The 22966-nt window shown below is 41.4% G+C and overlaps 1 protein-coding gene across 4 annotated transcripts in view; it reads left to right on the top strand.

Moving 5' to 3' along the window:
• The window catches only part of EGFR (epidermal growth factor receptor), a 234815-nt gene extending 218545 nt beyond the window's left edge, over positions 1-16270 (top strand). For 3 of the 4 annotated variants that reach the window (XM_037837161.1, XM_037837163.1, XM_037837165.1), the window contains exons 22-28: positions 917-992; positions 4617-4763; positions 6338-6435; positions 7211-7378; positions 7658-7705; positions 8425-8530; positions 10092-16270. In XM_037837161.1, coding sequence (XP_037693089.1) covers positions 917-992; positions 4617-4763; positions 6338-6435; positions 7211-7378; positions 7658-7705; positions 8425-8530; positions 10092-10453 — 1005 coding nt within the window. In that variant the 3' untranslated portion in view covers positions 10454-16270. The remainder of the gene's footprint in view (positions 1-916; positions 993-4616; positions 4764-6337; positions 6436-7210; positions 7379-7657; positions 7706-8424; positions 8531-10091) is intronic. The other variant, XM_037837162.1, reaches the window with a different exon arrangement.
• The last annotated feature ends 6696 nt before the right edge of the window (positions 16271-22966 follow it).

Raw genomic sequence — 22966 nt, 5'->3', positions numbered from 1 at the left:
TCAGAACATTCTGGATGAGGGCAAGCAGCTGCCCTGATTTCCTGGTCTAGCCAGGGTCTTCTTCCAGCAGTACAAGCTAGAGCTGCTTTGGGAGCAGGATTTGCTGGGAGAGTCGGGGAGAATGCTTCTGGCAAGTCCGGATGCCAAAGACAGTTAACATAACCTCAGTTCCATCCAGGTGATCATTAGCAAAGGTTAGGTTTCAACCTCCCCTTCTAGGGAATGAGCACCCTTCAAAAGAACAGCGGGGAAATTGTCATAGCTAATTGGTGGCTCCCCTGCTGTCTGGGACATCTCAGAGATGCAAAAAACTCCCTGTGTTTTTCTGAGAGCTCCCCAGGGTCTCTGTGACCCATGCATGAGGCCAGAGTAATGGAGACATTTCCCTTCTCTCTTTCTGGCTTGACGTTCTCCAGGGATGCAGAGAACACTGCCCGGCTCCCTTTCACCACCCCCAGGATGCTCACCCGCGGCCAAGCGTCTGGCTAGATCAGTGACATGCCTCTTAGGTTTCACTGTGGCCCGCAGAGCTCCAAACAACTGTCAACCCTCTGACCACAGGCCCCTGCAAACACGCACAAACTCTGAGTGAAAGAACTTCAGGGTGCAGCCAGAGCCCCAAGCCACCAGCATGTATACGCAGCTCAGCCATGGTTGCCTGTAGCTCAGTGGTCCTCAGCTCTGTATTCAGAGAACTTCCTCTGGGTGCAGAGCAACCATTTCTCCACTAGATTTAAAACCTGCTCCCCATGCTGGGAAGAATGCACAGGGCCTTGGGGATGGGGGGTGAGGGGCCTGGCTTCCCCCTGTTTATTAGTCTTTTGTCTCTCTTAATTAGTCCCAAGGGGATTTAATTTGTTTTCTATAAGAAGAGAGCCAGTAGTTGTCTTATTGCTTTATTTCTCATCATCCCAAGGTGCCTATTAAATGGATGGCTTTGGAATCAATTTTACACCGAATTTATACCCATCAAAGTGATGTCTGGAGCTACGGTGAGTCAAAATCCTGATGCTAATGAATTTGTACTGAGGCTAAGCTGGGTTTCATTGTTTGCTAATTCACATTATATGAGCTGTCATCCAAGTATTTTCTTTCAAGACAGTGACTAATAATAATGTAATATTTGCCATCTACTTATTATACTAAAAAAAAAAAAAAACAGGCAATTGAGTCGAATTACCATAGTAATTGTCATTCAAGATACGGATGAACTTCTGAGAGAGAGACAGAGTGGGAAGGAAAGAGAACTTGAACTTAGGAAATGCCTCTGCCTTTGGAAATCAAACCAAATTTGACCTCTTGCCATGAATTGGAAGCAAATCAAAGAGAGATGACAAATGAGGTTTCATGGAGAAGAGTTTCCCAGGAGATAATTTGGATTTTATGTTGAATTAACTCAGGGGCTATTGTTTCCTTTACTGAATGGTAGTCTTTGTATATCAGAGATAATAGCTTGACGCAATGCATTTGGAGGACGTGACCGAGGGAAAAAAGGTAAGGAGAGAGAGTTGTTGCTTCTAGCACTAATAAGGACCATCTCAGAAGGATCTGATTCTCTGTCCTCCGTGGGATCATAGGCAGTTCTGTTACAGATCCAGAAGCTCCATCCTCACATGGTGCCTCGGTCTTCTTTAATCCTCCTTTTATATTCTGGCCCCACTGCCTGTGTATAGTTCATGTCCTGAGCCTACAAGGCCTTCACCCTTTAAGGAAGTATCATTAACAAATGTTCATTGACTGCTGTACTGGGCATTTTCACCTGTACTTGGTCCTCAGATTTCAACCGGCAATCTGCCAAGAGGTTGGAAAAATGCCTTACCTACTACAGTTTATTGATGAATTATCTGTCCCTCCCTAGCTATTTACATCAAAGGGAGCTTTAGAATTATCTGTCCATCCCACCACCACAGAAATGTGCTTTTGGGAGAGTAATGGTGAAAGAGGAATTTGTCATTTTCACAAAAAACAAAATCATTCAAGATACTATCCATTTACAGTTTTCTATTTTTTTTTCTTCATAGCACTATTAACTTTCTAATATTCCAAACAGGTGTTTTGTTTTGTTTTTTTAATTTCATGGGTCTTTATATCTTCTGCTAGAATGTAAGCTCTACAAGGGTCTTTGTGAATAAGTGAATTTTTATAAGTGAGCCGCCTGCAATAAATGAACTAAATAGGGAAATACAGCTATTCCAATGCATTGTTATTGAGTCCGTTACAAAAGGTACATCTGCTCCCCAAGAGTGTCCTGTCCCGGGCCCTTTCCATGATACCACATCAGCCAATGTGACACCACAGCAATCGCCACCTGATTGATCCTCTCCCTCCCGTTCATCTATATCCCAGACAGCAACAAAAGTACATCTTTTAAGTGTATTAGACTTCTGCTTCTCTTTTCAACATCCTTCCCTGATTTTCCAGTATATTCTTTTCCAGTATATTCCAAATAAATGCTAAACCCCTATGATCAATGAGCTAATAAATGACCCGGCTCCTCTCACCTTTCCAACACCACATTGTTCCACTCCTCCGACCCACCCCAAACCCACCCTCTGTGCCCCAGCAGCAGATGCCAACGCACAGCCAACACTGTGTGGTATTTATATTATTTCTTATAAATAAAAACCCTCTTGAAGTCAGTCACCTTAAAAGTTTACAATTGATATCAGGAAGTAAGCATCACCATAATGGTTGTGTGTCTTTAATGGCATTGGAAGTTGTGTTTTCCGTTATTATAACCCACTCTCCCTGGCAATACACTGAAATTGTTAGACTATGAGACTGAATTTTTAGTTTAAAAAAAAGCATATCCTATGACTCCACTCTCTAGTCTCCAGTCAAGGCAAAATATTCATTTTAATAAGTTAGGGACCGAGCATGTTCTGCTTAGGAATTCACACCAAGCCCCTACTCCCACTCTTATCCCTCTACCAGGTGCACACCTCCTCACTCTCTCACTACTTGTTCAGAGACCTAAAAGACCTGCCTTTCCATGGGAATCCATTGTGCATTTTTAAACACCTAGAATTAAATGACTTCACGGACAAGGAAATGTGATTTTCTTCTTGTCACCAAGTCCATATTGAGAGTTTGTGCTTTCCTTGGTCCCTGATGTCTCTACCTTGATGCAAAGGTGCCCTGTGATGCTGCAGGAGGTGGCCGCGGTGAGACAGAGCCCTGGGTCCCCACACAATCTAGAGGGGGGAACGGTTTTAGCTGCTTAGGTTTTGCTTATATCAGCCATTCTGGGGGCTTCCAGGTGGCGTGAGGGCCCTTCTGTATGCACAGCTCTCAGACTCCATTCTGTCTCTTAGCCTAAGTTACTCCATTTTTCTTTCACAAGCATTAGTGTGTTTCTAGAGCAGAGAATTCCCATAAGGGGGGCACGAGATGGAAGAACCATCAGAACTTGGGGTGGTCTAAAAAAAACACTTATTCTAAAATGACCACTGCTTCGATTTTTTAATTATGGTAACCAAATGATTTTGAAATTTTAAATATATAAAGAGTTTGTTATCAAAAGAAACAGATTTGAGGGGAGTTTTTCCATGTTTTAAAATTATTTTAAAACTCTGCAATTTACAACGTTGTTCAAAATCTCCATCTTTTCACTTCCTTAGATACAGGTCACTGCCAGCAGTTTGGGTGTTATAAACTCCTGCCCAATGAATAATAATGCTTATTGTTGCTGTTGTGGCTTTGTTATGATCAAAGTTCACGTTAATCAATCATTTATTATTTGCCGGAATTGTGCTAAGCATTTTATTTATATTATCTTATTTTATCCTTACAACCAACCCCTTGAGACAAACACTGTCATGCCACTTGACAGAGAGGCAAGACTGAAGCTTCAAGCAGTCAAGCAACTAGCCTGAGGCTGTAGATTTTTTTAAATATTTTATTTATTTATTTATTTATTTATTATTTATAAATTGATAAAAATTATACATTTTTATTAGAAAAGTTGTAGGTTTACATAAAAATCATACCAAAAATACAGAATTCCCATATACTCTTCCTATTATTAACACCTTGTGTTATTGTGGTAACTTTGTTACAGCTGATGAAAGGATATTATCACAATTGTACTGTTAACTGTAGTCCATGGTTTACACTAGGGTTAATTGTGTTGTACTGTCCTATGTTTGTTTGTTTCTTTTTAAATTTTTATTCAAGTAACATATATACAACCTAAAATTTCCCCCCTTTTACCACATTCACAATCACCATCACCCCTGACAGAAACTCTGCACCAATTAAATGTTAACTCCCCATTCCCTACACCCACCCTAGCCCCTAGTAACCTGTTCTAGTATTCTAGTTTCTGACTCTATGAACTTGCTTTTCCTAATTACTTCATATCAGTGAAATAATACAATATTATTTGTCCTTTTGTGTCTGGCTTATTTCACTCAACATGATGTCTTTAAGATTCATCCATGTTTTTCCACGTTTGAGAACTTCCTTTTTACAGCTGAATAATATTCCATTGTATGGATATACCACACAGCAATAGATTATTGAGAAACAGTAATATAAACCGGTGAATAAAGACAAGGTATTACTACTGTTGACTCATAAAGTGACCACTTACTTTGCTCACATCACCCTCTCAGGTGTCACAGTTTGGGAGCTGATGACCTTTGGATCCAAGCCTTATGACGGAATCCCTGCAAGCGAGATCTCATCCATCCTAGAGAAAGGAGAGCGCCTTCCCCAGCCACCCATATGCACGATCGATGTCTACATGATCATGGTCAAATGTGAGTGGGCCCGGCGGCCATCCACGCCAGCTCGGCTGGACCTTGGCACTCGGGTGCCTTTTTGTGCCCACAAAGGCCTTGCCACTGTCAGTCACACAATCATGGGCTTTGATTCCCTGTAGAAAAGCTGTCACAGTTTTCAAGCCAGACACACAAATCCAGAAACATCTGTAAACAGCCCTTCAGGCAGTCTTCAGAAGGCACTTACTTGACTCCTTGAACAAGGTGACCCAACCTTTACCCACGTTTACAAACAAATAAATGTCCTCCATAAGCCATTACACCAAAATATTCCCTTCTCCGAGTTGCTCAGTGAAATGTCAGGCTACTTCACATTTTGAAGCCTGTTACCAGAAACTGAATGTTTTTTAAATGCTTAACAATGAGTAACCACGTGAGCTGATAAAATCAACATTGCTGGTTAGTCCTTCCAACCAGCGAATTTATGTGAGGTCTTCTGCAGTGTGGCATTTAAACATTTTAATCCGAATAAGAGTGGATGATTTGATTGATGCTATTATTCCACCAGAATCACAAGTTCAGTAGTGTGGAGGTAAAATTGCTTATGTGATAAGCATTTACACAAGAATGTGACATGGAGACTATGTGATGGGACCAAGTTAACATAAATATTAATGTATTTCTGAACTTTAGACCCCAGACTAAATCTTATTGTAACTTCCTTGCTCTGGGTGAGGAAGCTGGGGTCCAGAGAGGTTATATGATTTGTCTTAGGTCTAGGCAGTCTGCCTTAAAATATCTCAGCACCCTGCTGATGGAAAATAGATGCAAATCCTCAAGAGGCACAAGGGTTCCCAGTCTCTAGCTGTTTCTCCAGCTTGTTTAATCTAAATTAAATCATTCTATAATCAAATGGCCCATTAGCAAAAGTATCCTCCCAAGGAAAATACTGAAATACCCACCCCTGCTGATGGGCACACATGGTTACTGGGTATGTTGCACAAAGAAAGCACCAATGGGGCAGAGGGCAAACCTCAAATTCCTGAAAGCCTCTAGATTTCTCTAAATGAAATCTGCTTTCCAGCTTAAGAGTCTCCTGAGTATAAATGAAGGTGAATGCAGAGGCACAAGGGCAGCCTGCAGGGAGGGTGGCATTAATGTGTCATTGCCTTCATGGTGGTTCTTTTTTTGTTGTTTGTTTGTTTGTTTGTTTCTGTGCTTGGCTTTGATAAGGATATCCAGTCACTTTGTACTCTGGCTAGGAATATAAAGCAGAAACTCACTTGTTCAGAAAAAAAAAAAAATAGAGATGGGGATAGTGACACTCCTGCCCCACTCACAGTGATAAGGCAGGCGTGCTTGTCATAGGAAGAGTAGAACATAGAAAAACAAAAGGATGTGACGGTCTCATCATAATTAAACAAATTATGCTATCATAAGCTTTAAATAGTAATCAGTGCTAGTATGCCAAGACTGAAAGGTCTATGGCAGAGATTAGGTTTCTTGGTCATTTGCTGGTGTGAAAGGGTTTCATCTTGAGTGCCTTAAAGCAATACCATTGTTGCCTTTCTCCCAGTGTTCTAATTGCATTGTCTCTTCTGTCTGTTCCCCAGGCTGGATGATAGATGCAGACAGTCGCCCCAAGTTCCGTGAATTGATCGTGGAATTCTCCAAAATGGCCCGGGACCCCCAGCGCTATCTTGTCATTCAGGTACCAGGCCTTCAGGCTGCTCTCTCCTCTCATTGGGAAAACAGAAACAAAAATTTAAAAAAAGCGAGTCTCTGGGTAGCATCCAATATAAATGTGTTCCATCCTCTGCCCAGATGGCCTCCCTCTTTCCTAGGTGACGATATTAACTCCAGTGCATTAGAGCAAGGCTTGGTTAAGCCAAAGTGCAGTTCCTTTGTGGTACCCACCCAGCTCCATTTTCACCCATTTTCACCAACCCCTTCTGAAGTCTGCATACGCACTTCTCCCCGTGCACCAAGTTCCAGGTGTCCTCTTCCTATTTCAAATGGCCAGAGCCTGAGGACAGGAAAACCTGGATTCAAATCCCTGACTTCCCCCACTTCCTAGTCTGTCGTCCTGGGCCACCTATTTTCATCATCTAATGTGGGAATAGTAAAACCTCATTAGGCTGTTGTAAAGATTCAAATACATAATATATGCAAGACATATTGCATAGCGCCTAATCACTTAGTTCATACTCAAAAAAATGGCACAGCTTTTTCCCTTTCTTTTCCCTCCTTAGCTGTTTAGCATTTCATATGGAGGAATTTTTAACATTTTCATTTCAGGCCATCTTACAGGCAGTGGGTAAAAGCAGCTCTACCTCAGAAAGCCAGGAGTTCTTATTATAACTAAATTTGCAAACCTATAGGCACCTGTTAAAGATAGAACCCTATAGCCAAGAAATGGGGTATTCTGTATAGAGTGTCTCTATAGAGACACTCGCAGTCTAATGGTTTCAAAATCTCTGCTCCAGGGGGATGAAAGGATGCATTTGCCAAGCCCCACAGACTCCAATTTTTATCGTGCCCTGATGGATGAAGAGGACATGGAAGATGTTGTAGATGCAGACGAGTACCTCATCCCACAGCAGGGATTCTTCAACAGCCCCTCCACATCTCGGACCCCTCTCCTAAATTCTCTGGTATGAAGCTTTCCACCCTCTCTCAAGCTGTGTCTCAATGCATCGCGCTTCAGAGAAAACCCCACCCATCTAATGGAATTTACGTAGAAACAAGGAAGTAAACTTGTTGCACTGCAACAACTTGATAGTCATCTTTCCAGATCAGCTAAGGAACAGAATTAAGTCAGAACTAAACCCCCTTTTTCTAAAGCTGATGTTGAAGACAACAGTTAAGCATCCAATGGAGTTGGGTGAGAATATGCAAGCATGCCGTGAGCAACTTTATCATTTCCTTTTCAGAGTGCAACCAGCAACAATTCCACTGTGGCCTGCATTGACAGAAACGGGGTATGTATGAACACCTAATAAACCAGAATTAAACAGCTCTGTGGCCTCGTTCTCTTGAACCTGGAAAATGCCCACCTTGACCAAAAGAACCGTGACTTTCCTTCCGATATGGTTTCTTCCCTGCACCGATCAGCAGTGGCGGCAGCAGCTGGAAGCTTGTTAGAAATGCAAATTCTCAGGCCACCTCCCCTAGATCTACAGATTCCAGATCTCTGGGGGTGGAGCCCAGCGATCTGGGTTTGAACCAGCCTTCTGGGTGATGCTTAGGCATGAGAAAGTGAAGCCTTGATCTTGACCTGCACTTGTCCAGTACAGAAGCCACTAGTCATACATGGCTATTTAAATTTTATTTTAATTAATTAAAATTAAATAAAATTTAAAATTCAGCTCCCCACATATTTCAAGTGCTCCATAGCCATGAGTGGCTAGTGGCTACCATCTTGAACCCCACAGATTATGGAACATTTCCATCACTGCAGAAGGTTCTGTTGGGCAGCACTGGCTAGGGCCATGCAACTTGCCCTGTAGTCCATGGACCAGCAGTAGGGGCATGGCTGGGAGTTTATCAGAAATGCAGAAACTCAAGCCCTGCCCCAGATCTACTGAATCTCAATCTGCATTTTAAACAGAGCTCAGGTGACTTTTATGCACATTAAAGTTTGAGAAGCATCCTTTAGAATAATCTTGGATTTTTTTTCACTTGCCCATTTCCTCCCCAGCAGAGCTGTCCAGTCAAGGAAGACAGCTTCTTGCAGCGGTACAGTTCAGACCCCACGGGAGCCTTGACCGAGGACAACATAGATGACAGTTTCCTTCCAGTGCCAGGTGAGTGGCTTTCTCTGAAATAGTCACGCTCCTCAGCTCCATCTGCAGCAGCCGGCTACATCCACACGGGCCCGTGGTGCCCAAGCCAGATGCTTCCTGCCACCCGAGGTGCCTTGATGTTGATTCAGAAGTGGCGATTATGGCAACTTGGCAGGCACCATTAAGGGAGTAAGAGGCAAATATATACAAAATGACTCAGCGTCCTCAAGGTCTTTGTGTTGCACTCAAGTAGTGTTCGGGGAGTCCGCTGTAGGTGTGTTCCATTAATGAATCTGCAGACTTTCTTGAATTCGAAGCAAACAGCAGAGCTATTTACATACATATATGTATGACAGATTCTATCCTTCTTCTCTCATGGATCCACTGTTTTTGCTTGCTTGTTTGCTTAAACAACAGGAATTTATTGTCTCACAGTTTCAGAGGCTAGAAGGCTTGTTTCCTCTCAGGGTTGGTAGCATTCTGGTGCAGGCTTACTGCAATCTTTGGGGTTCCTTAGCTTGAATCCCTGCTTCCTGTCATATGCAATGTCCTTTCCCTTTTTCCAGGTTCCCATTGACTTCCTGCTTTTCCTTGTGGCCTTCTCTTTATAAGACCTCCAATAATCTGGATTAAGGCCCACCCTGATATAGTTAGCCACACCTTAACTAAAAACAACATCTTCAAAAGGTCCCATTTACAATGGGTTCACACCCATAGGGACATGGATTAAGGTTAAGAACATGTCTAAATCAGGGTGTGTAATCAGTCTACCTCAGTGTGTCCACAAAGGTATACGGTGTGTAGCACCACGCGCAAGCACACACATATACCATCTTTAAATTGAAAAGGTGGGAAAAGCCAAAGTACTAACATAGTCTATATTGTACTGCTTAGAGAAAGGATACATGTCCATTTGAAGTGTGTCCCCTGGATGTACTGGTAGAATGGGCCTTGATAGTGGAGGCTTAAATTTGCAGTTGCACAACTTTCTCCTGACTAGCATTGGAAAGTCACCTTCCAAATACTTACACGGGAGAGATTTTCACCACTTTTGGAGGCTGAAAGTCCTGCTTCCTCCTAGGGTTGGGAGAATTCTGGCTGGCCAATAATCCATGGGTGCCTTGGCTTTCCCGTGACGTGACGGCATCTTCTCCTTTCTCTTTTGGATTCTGTTGACTTACAGCTTCTGGCTTCTCCTTGTGGCTTTCTTCTCCTTGTTCCATTCTTAGCCTGTGAAGTGTCTATTTTCCTAACCTAAGCTTTATTTCCAGACACTTCCAACCTCTGCCCCACTGCCACCTAACACACACATACACACATTCTCCACATCCACCCCGTCTCATCTCAAGGCAGGCTGTCATCTAAGAGCTTTAAATTTGCAAAAGACAAATGTGACCATCGCTTTGAAAAGTACAGAAAAGAACATGATTCATTTAGCAGCAAAGCACAGTAGTAGACTTCCCAGACTTCCCAGACCTCTATCATTAGTTGCCTCCTTGTAGATTTTCACAAGCTTCTGAATGAGCTGCTTGGTAGGATGGTTTGCCAATCCATTCACCTCCGATTTCTTTTTTAATTCCAGAATACATAAACCAATCTGTTCCCAAAAGGCCTGCGGGCTCGGTCCAGAACCCTGTGTATCACAATCAGCCTCTGAACCTAGCTCCTGGCAGAGATCCTCACTACCAAAATCCCCACAGCAACGCAGTGGCCAACCCTGAGTATCTCAACACCTCCCAGCCCACCTGTGTCAACGGCGTGTTTGACAGCCCCATCTCCTGGGCCCAGAAAGGCAACCACCAAATTAGCCTGGACAACCCTGACTACCAACAGGACTTCTTTCCCAAGGAAGCCAAGCCAAATGGCCTCTTTAAGGTTCCGGCAGCGGAAAATGCAGAGTACCTGAGGGTCGCACCACCAAGCAGTGAATTTATTGGAGCATGACAATGGAGGATAACAGCCATAGAAATTCCAGACTCTGCAGCCACCCAGGACCAAGCCACGGCAGCTACTACAGTACTGATAGCCACGTCCCGGTTAACGCTCAGGCCCGTGGACTGATTTTGCACCATTTCCTCTGATCGGCCCATTTTCCAACCAGGAAGCGCCCCTCTGCTCTGATGTACTTTGGGAAGTCGCAGGTACATTCCTTTTCTTCAAACTGGGTGGCTTTCCAAAAAATGCACCCAGCAAGAATGTTGTCCATTTGGGCAGAAGTTTACCTCTCGATGAGGTATATTTGGGAAAAACACACACACACGCATGTATATATAGGGAGTTTCATTGCTCGGGAATCTTTGGGGCTTTTAGTTGTCCTTATTTGTTTTGTTTTTAATGGGCTCTTCCAACAAGGAAGAAACTTGCCTGTAGCACCTGCTACACTGAGTTGATCCAGGCCAAACTGTGACTGAGGAGCATGGGCTACAAGTCTTCCAACGAATATGTGATCCCTTTGGCTCTGCCTCAAGACTCTTCCATTTCAAGACAGTTGAAAAAAAGAAGTCCTCCATGCTCTAAGGAAGGCTGACTGGTACTATATCTAATCATGGCAAGGTACAGAAGGATAAGCCACTTTGTCCCTGCCTGGGCAAAAAAGAAACAGGTGGGGGAGTTCTGCCTCAGACTTAAATTTTGTACAAATGTGTCTCCATGGTACTTCCTCCCCATTGTTTGTTCAGTGTTTGCTAATCATGAGTATTAGACTTGTTTATTTTGCATTCCATTGTTTTGAACCTTGATATGATTTCCCTGGCTTGCTGTCATTAAGTCAGCAAGAGGAGACGGTACATCAAAAAACAGCTAAGAGTCTAGCTCACATTTGATTCATCGACATTCAGACCAATAGCCTTTAATTAAGGTGGAACAAAAATGCAAAAGTTCACACAGAAACACAGCCCCTGATTTTGTGTCTTAGATAAAAGGCATCAAGTCCTTTGGGGTACATATCAGGAGACTACAAAATGAAGCTACTCTTAAAACTCATTCAGACTTACCCTCTTCTCCCCTCTCCACAGCAAAAAATTAATTTAGGGTACTCATGGAAGATAATTTTCTTTTTATCTCACTTTAAAACTTTTTTACTCAAGGAATACTTTGTGCCTCCCAGCTAAGCTGTCCCGAAAGCCTCTCTCTGCCCTTCGTGGGGGAAAAATAAAGGTTCTAGGTCCTATGGCAACTATGCAAGAATTTACAGCCCAAGGCATGGTAGGTACGTTTTATGGGCAGAAATAAAGATAAAATAATTTTAGTGTGGAATTTAAATGGTAAATATTAAATTAGAGTTGAAAATGTATGCTCTTGCCTTAACAACATCAAAACATGTTTTAGAAGAAAAAAATTTCCCTTTTAAAATAATTTCACTAGAGATTGGGGGATCCAGCTAGTTAGGATCCCAACTTTTTCTCTGATCTGTGTGTCCCTGCAACCTGACTGGCTAAACGGCAGTCCTTTGTAGAAAGTGCTTTGAATATTCTTCAGTCTCGACATCCATCCTTTCCAGTTTCTCAAAGAAGCAATGTTTCAGACACTGTTTTGGGACTGCAAACGTGCTCAACCACACACACATGCAAATTTTTCCTTGTGGTTTTAATTATTTAAATATTTTGTCACCAAAATATTGGCTTTTGTCTCAGTGGAAATAAAACAATAATCTAGTCAATTCCATTACATTTGCAAATACTTTTAAGCACCTATACCAGCCAGGCACAGACACTACAGATAGCAAAATAGATAAAACATAATCCCCAGCTCCAAGAAACTCACAATTTAGCAAAGGAGATGGATTCATAAACACAGCCTTAAAACTATACAACAAAGGTAGGCCACACGTGTCGGCCAAGCACTACAAGAGCACAGAGGGGATTCTACCTGGGGAGATCAAGTTGGCAATATAAGAATTGGAAGATGACCAAGGTTTAAGCCAGAAGGCGAATGGAAAGTGCATTCCCAGGAGAGGGAACTCTGAACCAGGAAGCATCTGACAGAAGAGTCCACTCAGAAAGTAGTTTTAAAGGCAGAGTTAAGTCATCTGAACAAGCTACTCTCCTTCAAGTCTAGGAATTAGGCTTGTAGCATTCCCCAACTCCCTTGAATTCATTCATTGGAGTTGTAGGGCTGTCTTCTTTGAAAATGATTAGTGATAAAACTGAGCAACAAATTTGAAATTTCATGTCATTGTCATTCAACTGCTTTCATTTTTCATTCACTTCAGAAAATAGCTTATTCAGAACGTGGAAAATGAATGATATCTATTCTGCTACCACTTACTTATCAAGAAGAGATAGATGATCGAGGGAGGGCAATTGTAACCCAGTCAAATTGTAGCAAGTGAAATCCTAGTATTTTTGTAATTTGAAATATTTTACTATAACATAATAAACAGCAAAAACTATTCAAGCTTTCTTCTCCTTTGTATTTCAGTTTTCTTGCAGAAAAATTAGTTGATAAATTCTATTAATTTTAAGATTGTGTTTACCAAAATGCTCTCACTCTGTCTGCCCAGGAAGGAGCAGGGAACTTGTGGGATCTACCAGGCCCCAGCCCTCTCCAAGACCCCCCCTCGTCTTTGTGGACTGGTCAGGAAAACTCAGCTGAGTTCCGTTATTTCAATATCATAGCCTGAATTGGACATATCTCAAAGTTTAGAATCTGTCCCTTCCATTCTTCCTCATTAACGATCTATTGTTTCTTCCACAATCAGTGTATGGAAAGTCTTTCCCCATGACCCCAGCCTCAGATCAGGTCTTTGGAAACACAGTTCAAGGTAAATTAAGTGAAGAGTTGGGGGCTCACATTTACAATGGCCACAAACCTTACATACATTTTCTCATTTAATCTCTAAGGAGTCCCTATAGTTATACCATAAAAAAGAAAAGAAAGAAAGGTTAAATTTGCTATGAATCCAGATTGCCACTGATTTCATAACAATGAACACCATGGAGACATTATATTACATCCCAGATGACAATAAGACAAAGTATTTGTTGAAAGTTCTTAATTCTGTGCCTTAACAACCCCCAAATTACAGACATAACCATGAACTGGCAAAAGCACAAAAAGCTTGACTATTACGGGAATCGCCTGGGTCCCAACCAAAAAGATTCTGACTTAATTTGTCTGAGATGCAGCCTGGACCCAGGGATTCTTTAAAAGCTCCCTGGGGTTATTCTGGTGTGCATCTGAGTTCTGGTAGAAAGGGAAAGCTTTAGAGTGGAAAACCACAGCACTGGGCCCGTTGACCTTCAACTCACTCCTTGCCCTCCTTAGGCCTCAGGTTGCACACGTGTAAGATGGGGCCATTGAACTCTGGTGATTCACGGGTCTCACCCGCACTGCACACTACCCTCACCTCTTCAATTTAAAGCAAATGATGTCTGGGTTCCCCATCAGACCAATTAAATCAGAATCTCAGGGGCTCCCCCAAGTGATTCTAATGGGCAATCAGAGTTGAAAACCTCTACAGTCTCTTCCAGTTATACAAGCCTGTGATTCTACACTGTGCCCCCAAGAAAGGCAGAGTAGCATAAAAGAAACGGTGTGATAAAGATTCCCAGATGCAACAGACAGAACAATTTGCAATTGCTAATAGGCCAAGACTTGGCCACTAGATCCCATAGTAAAACCCTCCAATTCACTGTCACCAGCACTTGATTCTAAAAGTGGCAAATAACCCAAATCTGAGCATTATTAGAGTCCTGGCACACTTTGCACTTATTTTAAGAAATAAGTTCTAAAAAATCAACCTTTCCCCAATGAATGAGCAGCTTGCTCCTTCTTAAGTGACAGCTGCTGAAGTTGCCCTTAAAGTCTACCTTGCATTTCTATCTTTTGATAAGCGCACATTTTTATTGCAAGATAATTCTCTGTTTTTATTGCCTTGACTGGGGGCTGTAAAATCTCAATGAATAGAAATCGCTGCCTCTTTGATCAGCCACAACTGCCATATCAAGGGGACCTGTTAGGACAACTAGAAACACATTCCGACAGGATTTGTAAATGTAAATCTAGTTTTGTAACTTTTTAGAATTTTGTAAGGAATATTTTTAGGAAAACTCATTTTTCTACTAAAAAAAAAAAACAGTTTACTTTAGAAAAACAGCAGTAGAATCAAAATTTGAAAATGAAACCTTTGCTTTTTCTAACATAGGTACAATCTCATTGCAGAGCTAAGCTAGGTCATCAGCCTGGTAAAGAGGAGAATCAGCATTTTGATATGTGTAAAATTAGGAAATACAGAAATAGTACATTTAGTTTCAGTATTGGTCTGAACCAATCAGGTTCTGTTAAGTCTGTTAGGGCAATGTTAATTAAAAGGGATTACTGTCTGTTATCACTAATAAGAGAACTAAACTGCATTCCATATGCAAATCACCTGCCACTATGACCCTGTAAATATAAGAAAAGCAATAACATAGCACTTGGTTGGTTTATATGTACTAATCTGACTTTTGAGACAAATTATTTTATTTTTATATTTACTACTGATATGCATTTACCAGTATAGACTATTTGAGAAATTTCAGGAAAGCCCTCTTAAGGTTCAGTCTTCTTTGAATACTCAATACACTGATGAAATCCATTAACAAACTTATTAAGTCTAACGATGACCACCCAAGAGCCCTGGCTGTGCAGTGAAATCACCTGGGGAGCTTTTAAAAACCTTGAGGTTCAAGAGCACCACAGACCAAATAAATATGAATTTCTAGGAGTGAAACCTAGGCACCCTACTTTATGAAGCTCTTTCAACCATTCCCATGTGTAACAAGGTGGAGAACCACCAGCCTAGAGTTTAATCACTGGTGCCTGAACTTGCAGGCAAATTCTCCTGATGGAAGGACCTCCAATGTGGCCACCCGAGAATGGGAGAGGAGAAGATCTTCCTAACTGATGAAAGGAAAGGAAATATAGAATGGCCACCCTTTTTCCATTTACTAAGCTTGCTGTCTCTACAAAAGTGGCCTGATAGTGAATAAAGATAGTGAGCATTCTTGCTCCTTGTGTAACCCTAAATTGTTGCCCTCTCATAGCAACCAAGCAACTGCTATTTTCCAGGGTGAAAGAAAACATCGACCTATCAGTTAACATTACAAGGGACAGTAAGAGGATCACATGAGTAGTTGCATGGTGTTTATAAAACCAAGAGCCCAAGAAGAGAATTTGTGCATTTAAAAAATATTTTTAACATCTAATTCATAAATTATACCTGGGATAAAAACTGAAACAACTAGTTACGTTTTTATTCTTTTATCATGTCTGTCCTATCCGGATTTCAAGCAGAAGTATTAAGAATCAGCCCTTTGTCACCCAGCAGATAAAACTACAAGGGAAATATAAATACAAATATTTTTAAATACATATACACATTTTTTTAAAAAAAGAAAGCAACTCAATTGACCTTATTTGGCTACAAAATAACCTTGCTATATAACATAATCTCTCAGAAATTAAGAGGGCACATGGATCTAATGACCAATATTAGAGATGATAATGTAACTGATTAATAACAGGCAGCAGTAACTTCATTGCTGAAAACTCAAGCAAAAGCTTTATGGTTTCTATATATGGTACATTTTAACATTTTAAAATTTTGCAATGAAGAAAACAATATTTGTACAAATGAAAAGCAAAATTCTCTTTTACATGGATTATACTGTTGATCAGAAGATATTGTTTGTATATTGAGTGTTTAAAAATTAGATGTATATTATTCATTGTTCTTTACTTGTAAGTACCTTCTAATAATATTGTATTCTGTGGTTACAATGCAATGTTGATATTAGTTATTAATCAAATCTGACCTACTGTAAGATCTTCTTTCTCATTAGCATTTTTTTATTAGAGAAGTTGTGTGGTTACAGAAAAATTGAGCCTAAAATACAGAGTTCCCGTATACCACCCTATTATTAACACCTTGTATTGGGTGGTACATTTGTTATACCTGATGAAAGCACATTTTTATGATTGTACTATTAACTGTAGTCCATGGTTTAACTTAGAGTTCACTGTGTTAAACAGCTCTACAGATTTTTCTTTTTTTTCTGATAACATCTTAATGGAAAAAAAATTACAAGCCAGTTTGAAGGTTTCCTTTGTGTGACTGGAATCAGGACCCATTTTCCTTTTAGTTCCTTAGGTTTCTTCTCATATGCAATGCCGTTCACAGTTACATTCTGAAGTAAGTTCTTCAGATATTGCACACCTTTCACAACTATTTCACACTATCTCCCAAGATCCCGCCTTCCAAGATTCCCTTCCTAGTTTTTCCACCTCCACCGAGCCAAGAAGGAATTCCTTGTAAGAGACCTGTCTCTGGCAAGCCAAGGTTTTGTTTCCTTGGTGCATAAAAGCAAACAGAAGTATTACTGTGATTCTGCTAAGTTACATATGCTAAAAGTCCGAGGAATGAATGGACCACAATTTTGTGCAAAGGGGCTTCATACCTAACTGTTCAACTCACTGTCAATCTGCCTTACATTTCTGAGGAATTTCACAGTCCAGTCTTAAATTTATGAGGGATTTCACAGTCCACTCAGAACTTTCACACGAAGAGAACTTTTCACATGCTATATTTCATTTACTCAGGCTTCTACTCATACATCAAGGACACTAACCTCTAGTGCTGAGGAAATTAACCTACTGTGATGAGGTAAGAGCTCTATGAAAATCCAGGCTTTATGTTCAAATGCTTAAATAGGTAAATGAATAAGAAAAGTTATCCTTTTGTACTAGTCGTGAGAAGTGAGAAATTCATCTCACTTTGAATTCATCTTAACAAGTGAGAAAAAAAACAAATCTATCGACGAAGCAAATGACACTACTAAAGAGGAGAAGCAAGCCTCCAGAAACCCCATATCAACAACTGAGCCACTCACATGGCTGGGAGGTGGGAAAGCACAAGGCAGGAAGAAGGGGGATGCAGTTAACTAAACTGGCTTGAGACAGTGGAACCAGCACCTGGAGACAACTGCCCCAGCCAACTGAAAAAGTCCATAGGGGCTTTTGGTTTCTCTGACTCCAGAGAATCAAGCCCCGACCCTCCCTGCCGCAGTTCCCTCTTGCCCAGCTGCTTCTTCCCACAATGCTCCACCTTGTTTCCTTCCACACAGGGGAGCCCAGAGCAGGAGTTAGGCTCTGCTGGCTCCCGACCACCCCCAATGCGTGCAGTGTTGACTTTAATCATTTCCAGGAAAATCACAGCTTTGTTTCGTGTTCATCGTGAAGAGCGTCGATCGCCCACGTATGAACACTGGGCCAAGAGTGGACTGTAACTTCGTGTGAAAGCAGGACTTCGGACAAACCAGGTCCTGGAAGCATGAGCAAATTGGGAACTTTCCAGCCTTCTCCTCAGGGCCCAGGGTCCTGGGTGGATATCTACAGACCTCCCTGCCTTCCTGCTGTCCCTTTCCACCCCATTACTATCCAACCTCCAAGGCCCCACACACATAGTTTACAGCCCCCAGGGAAGCGATAATCCTCTCAAGCACACTTGCAGTTGATTAGAGATCAAAGCCTTAAGTTAGAATATTTAGTCCCCTATATGGAAAGTCAGGTTTCAGCAAGTGAAGCAAAAGGGGGGTATTCTGGGGACCTGGCCTTCTGGGTTCTGGAATGTCACCCCCTGAGTAAAAATGAAGTCCATGGTTTACAATCTCAACTGAATCCCCTAAATCTCAGGGTGAACTCACCAGTACCATAGTCTCCCCCCCCAGAATTCTAGCTGAAGCTCAATGCAGATACGGTTTCAGTTTGAAGTGATTTTTCCTTTGGGCCAAAAATCCTATAAAAGTAATCATAACATCTTGGGAGAGAAAAAGTTTGCCAAGAATGGGAATTGTCTGCAAGGGAGCCCTGAATTATTCTTCCTGTTTCTGTCTTGTATTTTCTTCTTGTTCTATGGCTTGGTCTGTATTGAGCCAAGTCCTCCAAGCCTTGCAGTATCCTAGCTCTTCCTCCAGACCTCCAAGATCCTTCCACCACCCCCTGAAAAAGGCATGTAAAAACTTGGAGAGAGAAGCAGTAAGATTACATTAGATTTTTTGCCCTGGTCTCAAAAACAATAAATATAATGAAGGGCCTATGGACAGACATCTGTAATTTATAAAGGTGTATCTTGTATCCTCACCTATCTGCTCACCATCAACCATCAAGGCGAGGGCAACCAATTCCATGCTCTTAAGTCTTCTTTGCAGCTTTTGCCTTGAATCACTTTCTCCCTGCCCTGGACATTGGGCTAGAACCCATGGATACTAGGTTCTAAAGGCAACAAAAAGACTCCTTGTATACCATTCCTGAAGGTTAACCCCTCTGAGCTCAAGAAAAGTGCATTTCCAGTCCTAGATACATCACTGTCTTATGCAGATCTGGAGCAAGAGTATAAGTGGAGTCCTCACCCCCACCTCTCTAACCACAGTGGTCCACTCCTGGCCCATCCCTTGGGCCTAGACATCTGCACATTCAAGAGTCTCAACAGACTCAACAGACCTTGGAAAACAGCCTGGCATCATTTGGGCAAGGCATCTCTGGGATCCCAGCATCTGAGCAGGGCTGGGTCTGTGTACCTCAGGCCCCGCCCCCAGGGAAAGGAAGAGTCCAAGGCAGTGGGCTGAGGGGGTGGGGCTGTAAAGCCCAGGCTCTCATTACCTGGGGCTAAGTGGTACTGTCCAGCCCAAATGGAACCTGGCAACACAAGAGGAAGTGGGAGAAAGTCTCCAGGGGCCTAGGGGCACGTTCAGTTTTCCAAAGTATATAATCCCTTCTTTTCTTGAATCGGTGATTCCATCCAAAAAATAAAATAAAATAAAAGCTAGTGGTGCTATATCTAGGTGGGAGTTGAGCTCAGAGGGGGGATAGCATCTTTCTACTCCAGAGTGGGCTTAAGGTCACTCTTTGCCAACTATTTTTATTTCTAAAGAGGTGTCTCCTTTCATCTTCTCTCCTTCTCCAGAACCCTCTCCCTCTATCTTTCTCCTGAACCCAGTTTAACCATCCTGAACCCAAGCAGAAATGGGCTGATAAACTAACAAGGATATTTGAAGCTTTGACAAGTTTTCCTCTGCACTTACACTTGACTGCCCCATTTCCAGAAGGACAGTCTAAATTAAAATTGATCCAATACAGCACACAGGCTTTAGTAATCTATGACAAAGAGACCTTGGGACAGGACAGTCATTTTTCTGCAGATCAGTACTATAGAAGAAATAGGAATGACAAGGAACCATCACTAAAAATAGTGCACTAGACTCAAATGGTTTTTGGGTCTTCTAACAAACCTTCAAAGAGTAGTTAATTCCTATATTATTTAAACTGTTTCAGAACATAGAAAAAGATGGGAGGCTTCCCAATATGTTCTACAAGTTAGAAGAGTGCTAATTTTTTTAATTGCAGAAAGAAAACGATATCTTTGTTTATGAATAAAGATGCAAAAAACTAAATGAAATACAGGAAATGGAATTCCAGGATTTCAAGGACAGTTCAATACAAGGTATTTTTTTAATATACATGTCAAAAATAATATGAGAAAATGTTAATATTAATAGATGCTATGCTGGTTTGGATGTATTATGTCCCTGAAAATGCCATGTTCTTTGATGCAATCTTCTGTGGGCAGACGGATTAGTGTTGATTAGATTGTAATTCTTTGATTGGGTGTTTCCATGGAGATGTGCCCCACCCAACTGTAGGTGATAACTCTGATGAGATAATTTCCATGGAGGTGTGGCCCCACCCATTCAGCATGGGTCTTAATTAAATCACTGGAGTAGTTTAAAAGAGAGCCACACAGGCTCAGACGCTTGCTGACACTGATGCTGTGTTAGAAATTGTAGGAAGGTGTAATGTATGGATCAAACCAACATGAACCATAAGCAGATAGCTGCCCTGCATGACAGCAGGTGCCGGCCTGTCTGAAAGGGAATGGGAACCAAAGATACGTATAACAAAGGAAGTTACTGAAGCCTAACCGAGTTTACCTAGGAGTTTCAATACTAGTTGATAGATCACCTGTGTCTCCACCGAGGGGTAGGCTCCCCCGCTGCAGACCTGCCGGTGAAACTAAGATAAAAAGCCTTGTGCTCGTCCCAAGGAATTAGCCCGCCTTTGGACATGCAGCAAAGCACTTCTACTCCTGAACAAATTACCATGAATACTGGCCAAGTCCCAGGAAAAGTTGGAAGTCTCACCCAGGAGGGGACACTCTGCAACTGCGTGCCAGCTGGGACTCTGATAGGCTGAAGATCTGGGACTTCCCCAGCCAGTAGTAGCAGATGTGGGGGCTTTCCCCAGCTTGGTGAGTTTTTCTTTTTCGTTCCTTTATCTGCTGGGCAGACTGCTTTATTTTTAACTATCGTGTTATTAATGACAAATGTTTGTAACCCTGGTTTGATGAGTTTTTTCTTTTCCTTTTCTTTGTCTGTTGGACAGACTGCTTTACTTTCAACTATTGTATCATTAATAATAAATGTCTGTAGTTTTGTAATTCAATAAATTCTCTTCTGTAAAGTTATACTATATCAGTTTGTGTCTCTTCCCTCTTCCCACGAATCATCTCGCACAACAGATGCTTAGACATGCTTGGAGTTGCGGACCCCTGATGTTAGCTGCAGCTAAGAGAGACACTTTGAAGAATGCACAGGAGCTGAGGGTAGGGCTGGAACACAGCCTGGGATCAGCAGACGCCAGCCATGTGCCTTTCCAGCTAACAGAGGTTTTCCGGATGCCACTGACCTTCCTTCAGTGAAAGCATACTTGTGTTGATGCCTTCATTTGGACATTTTCACAGCCTTCAGACTGTAACTTTGTAACCAAATAAACCCCCTTTATAAAAGCTAATCCATTTCTGGTATTTTGCATAATGGCAGCATTAGCAAACTGGAACAGATGCTCATAATACTCTTTATAAAGTTCAACCACATTGCTGTTAAAATCTTTTAGTAACCTAGGAATAGATGGCAACACTTTTAATTGGATAAGGTATCTGTCAAAAGATGAAGAGGAAGCATCAAACTTAATGGTGAAATACCAAAAGTCCATCGCCTGAAATAAGAATAAGACAAGGGTGATTATCATCACTTCTATTATACAACATTCTTCTGAAACCCACTGTTTTGAGGACAAGGAAATACATCTCCTCCTTTCTCTTCCAGGTCCCATTGACTACCAGCGTCTGGCTGCTCCTCGTGGTTTCTCCTTCCATGTCCAATTTCCTTTGCTTGTAAGGACTTCAGCCATATTGGATTAAGGCCCATCCTCATTCAGTTTGAGCAACCTTAACTCATAACTTCTTCAAAAAGTCCTATATACAAATGTGTTCACACCCATAGGACCAGCAGTTGGGACCTGAACATGCCTTTTGTGGGGGACATGGTTTAAACCCTAATACTTGCAACTAGCCTTTAATACATATATCTATTGTAATATGTTATACATGAATACACCCTTCTTTTAAAAAATTAAAATGTTACAGATCGTATTGAGTTTCGTTTTTTGGGGATTTGGTGGTAAGTGGTAGGTACTCTATATACAATTCTGTAGCTTGCTCTTTTCCTTCAGCAATATGTCTTGTTGATCTCTATTAAGATATAAAAATCTAGCTCATTTTTTCCTAAATATTGCGTAGTGGTCCATCATGTGACAATAGCTGTTTTTGTGTCCAATAGCTATTTCCCTGTTGATAGACCCTAGGTAGTTTGCTTCCAGTTTATCACAATTATAAATAATATTGCCATGGACATTATTTTATATGCCTTCTGTGGACCTGTTTGTGGGTCTCTCTGGGGTCCTAAGATAAGGAATTGCTTTGTTAGATGATCCAGAGATTTTTTTTAATGTAAATAGATAGTTCCGAATTGCCAGAAGAATAAAGAGATAACCTAGTTCTTCAAATCCTTGCCAATTCTTAGTATTGTCAAGTTTTATAATTTGTGTCAATTCAATGGAGGTTAAATGGTCAGGTTGGTTTTGTTTGTTTTGTTTTGCTGATTCTTGTTTGTTTGGTTGATTGGTTTGGGGGCTTTGCATTTTCCTAGTGAAGAAGGCCACCTTTTCTTACTTTTATTGTCCATTCAAATTTCTTCTGTGACCTTTCATCTATGGGAATGTTTGTCCATTTTTGATTGATTTATAGGGGTTAATAATATATCCTATATTCTAATATTTTGTGAGTCACATATATTATAAATATTATCATTGGTGTCTTTGGTGAAAAATAGTTTTAAAACTTTTATATCCAACTTACTTTTTTTGTTGTGTTATTTGCTTTTTGCATCTTGTTTTAAAAGACCTTCCTTTTCCACCAGGGACATAAAAATATCCTCCCATAATTTGGAGTATCCACTCTCCACTTTACGAATTTCAATATGTACTCTCTATGGTGCCAGACCACATGGCCTCACAGCGCAGCTGTTTCTTTTATGCCAGGCATGCTACTGAATTGGCACGTCCACTCTTACATCCTCATCCCAC

The sequence above is a fragment of the Choloepus didactylus genome, chromosome 5, assembly GCF_015220235.1.
Source record: "Choloepus didactylus isolate mChoDid1 chromosome 5, mChoDid1.pri, whole genome shotgun sequence".
NCBI lineage: Eukaryota > Metazoa > Chordata > Mammalia > Pilosa > Megalonychidae > Choloepus > Choloepus didactylus.
Note: the sequence above shows the minus strand (reverse complement) of the source record. Positions and strands in the feature narration are given on the sequence as shown.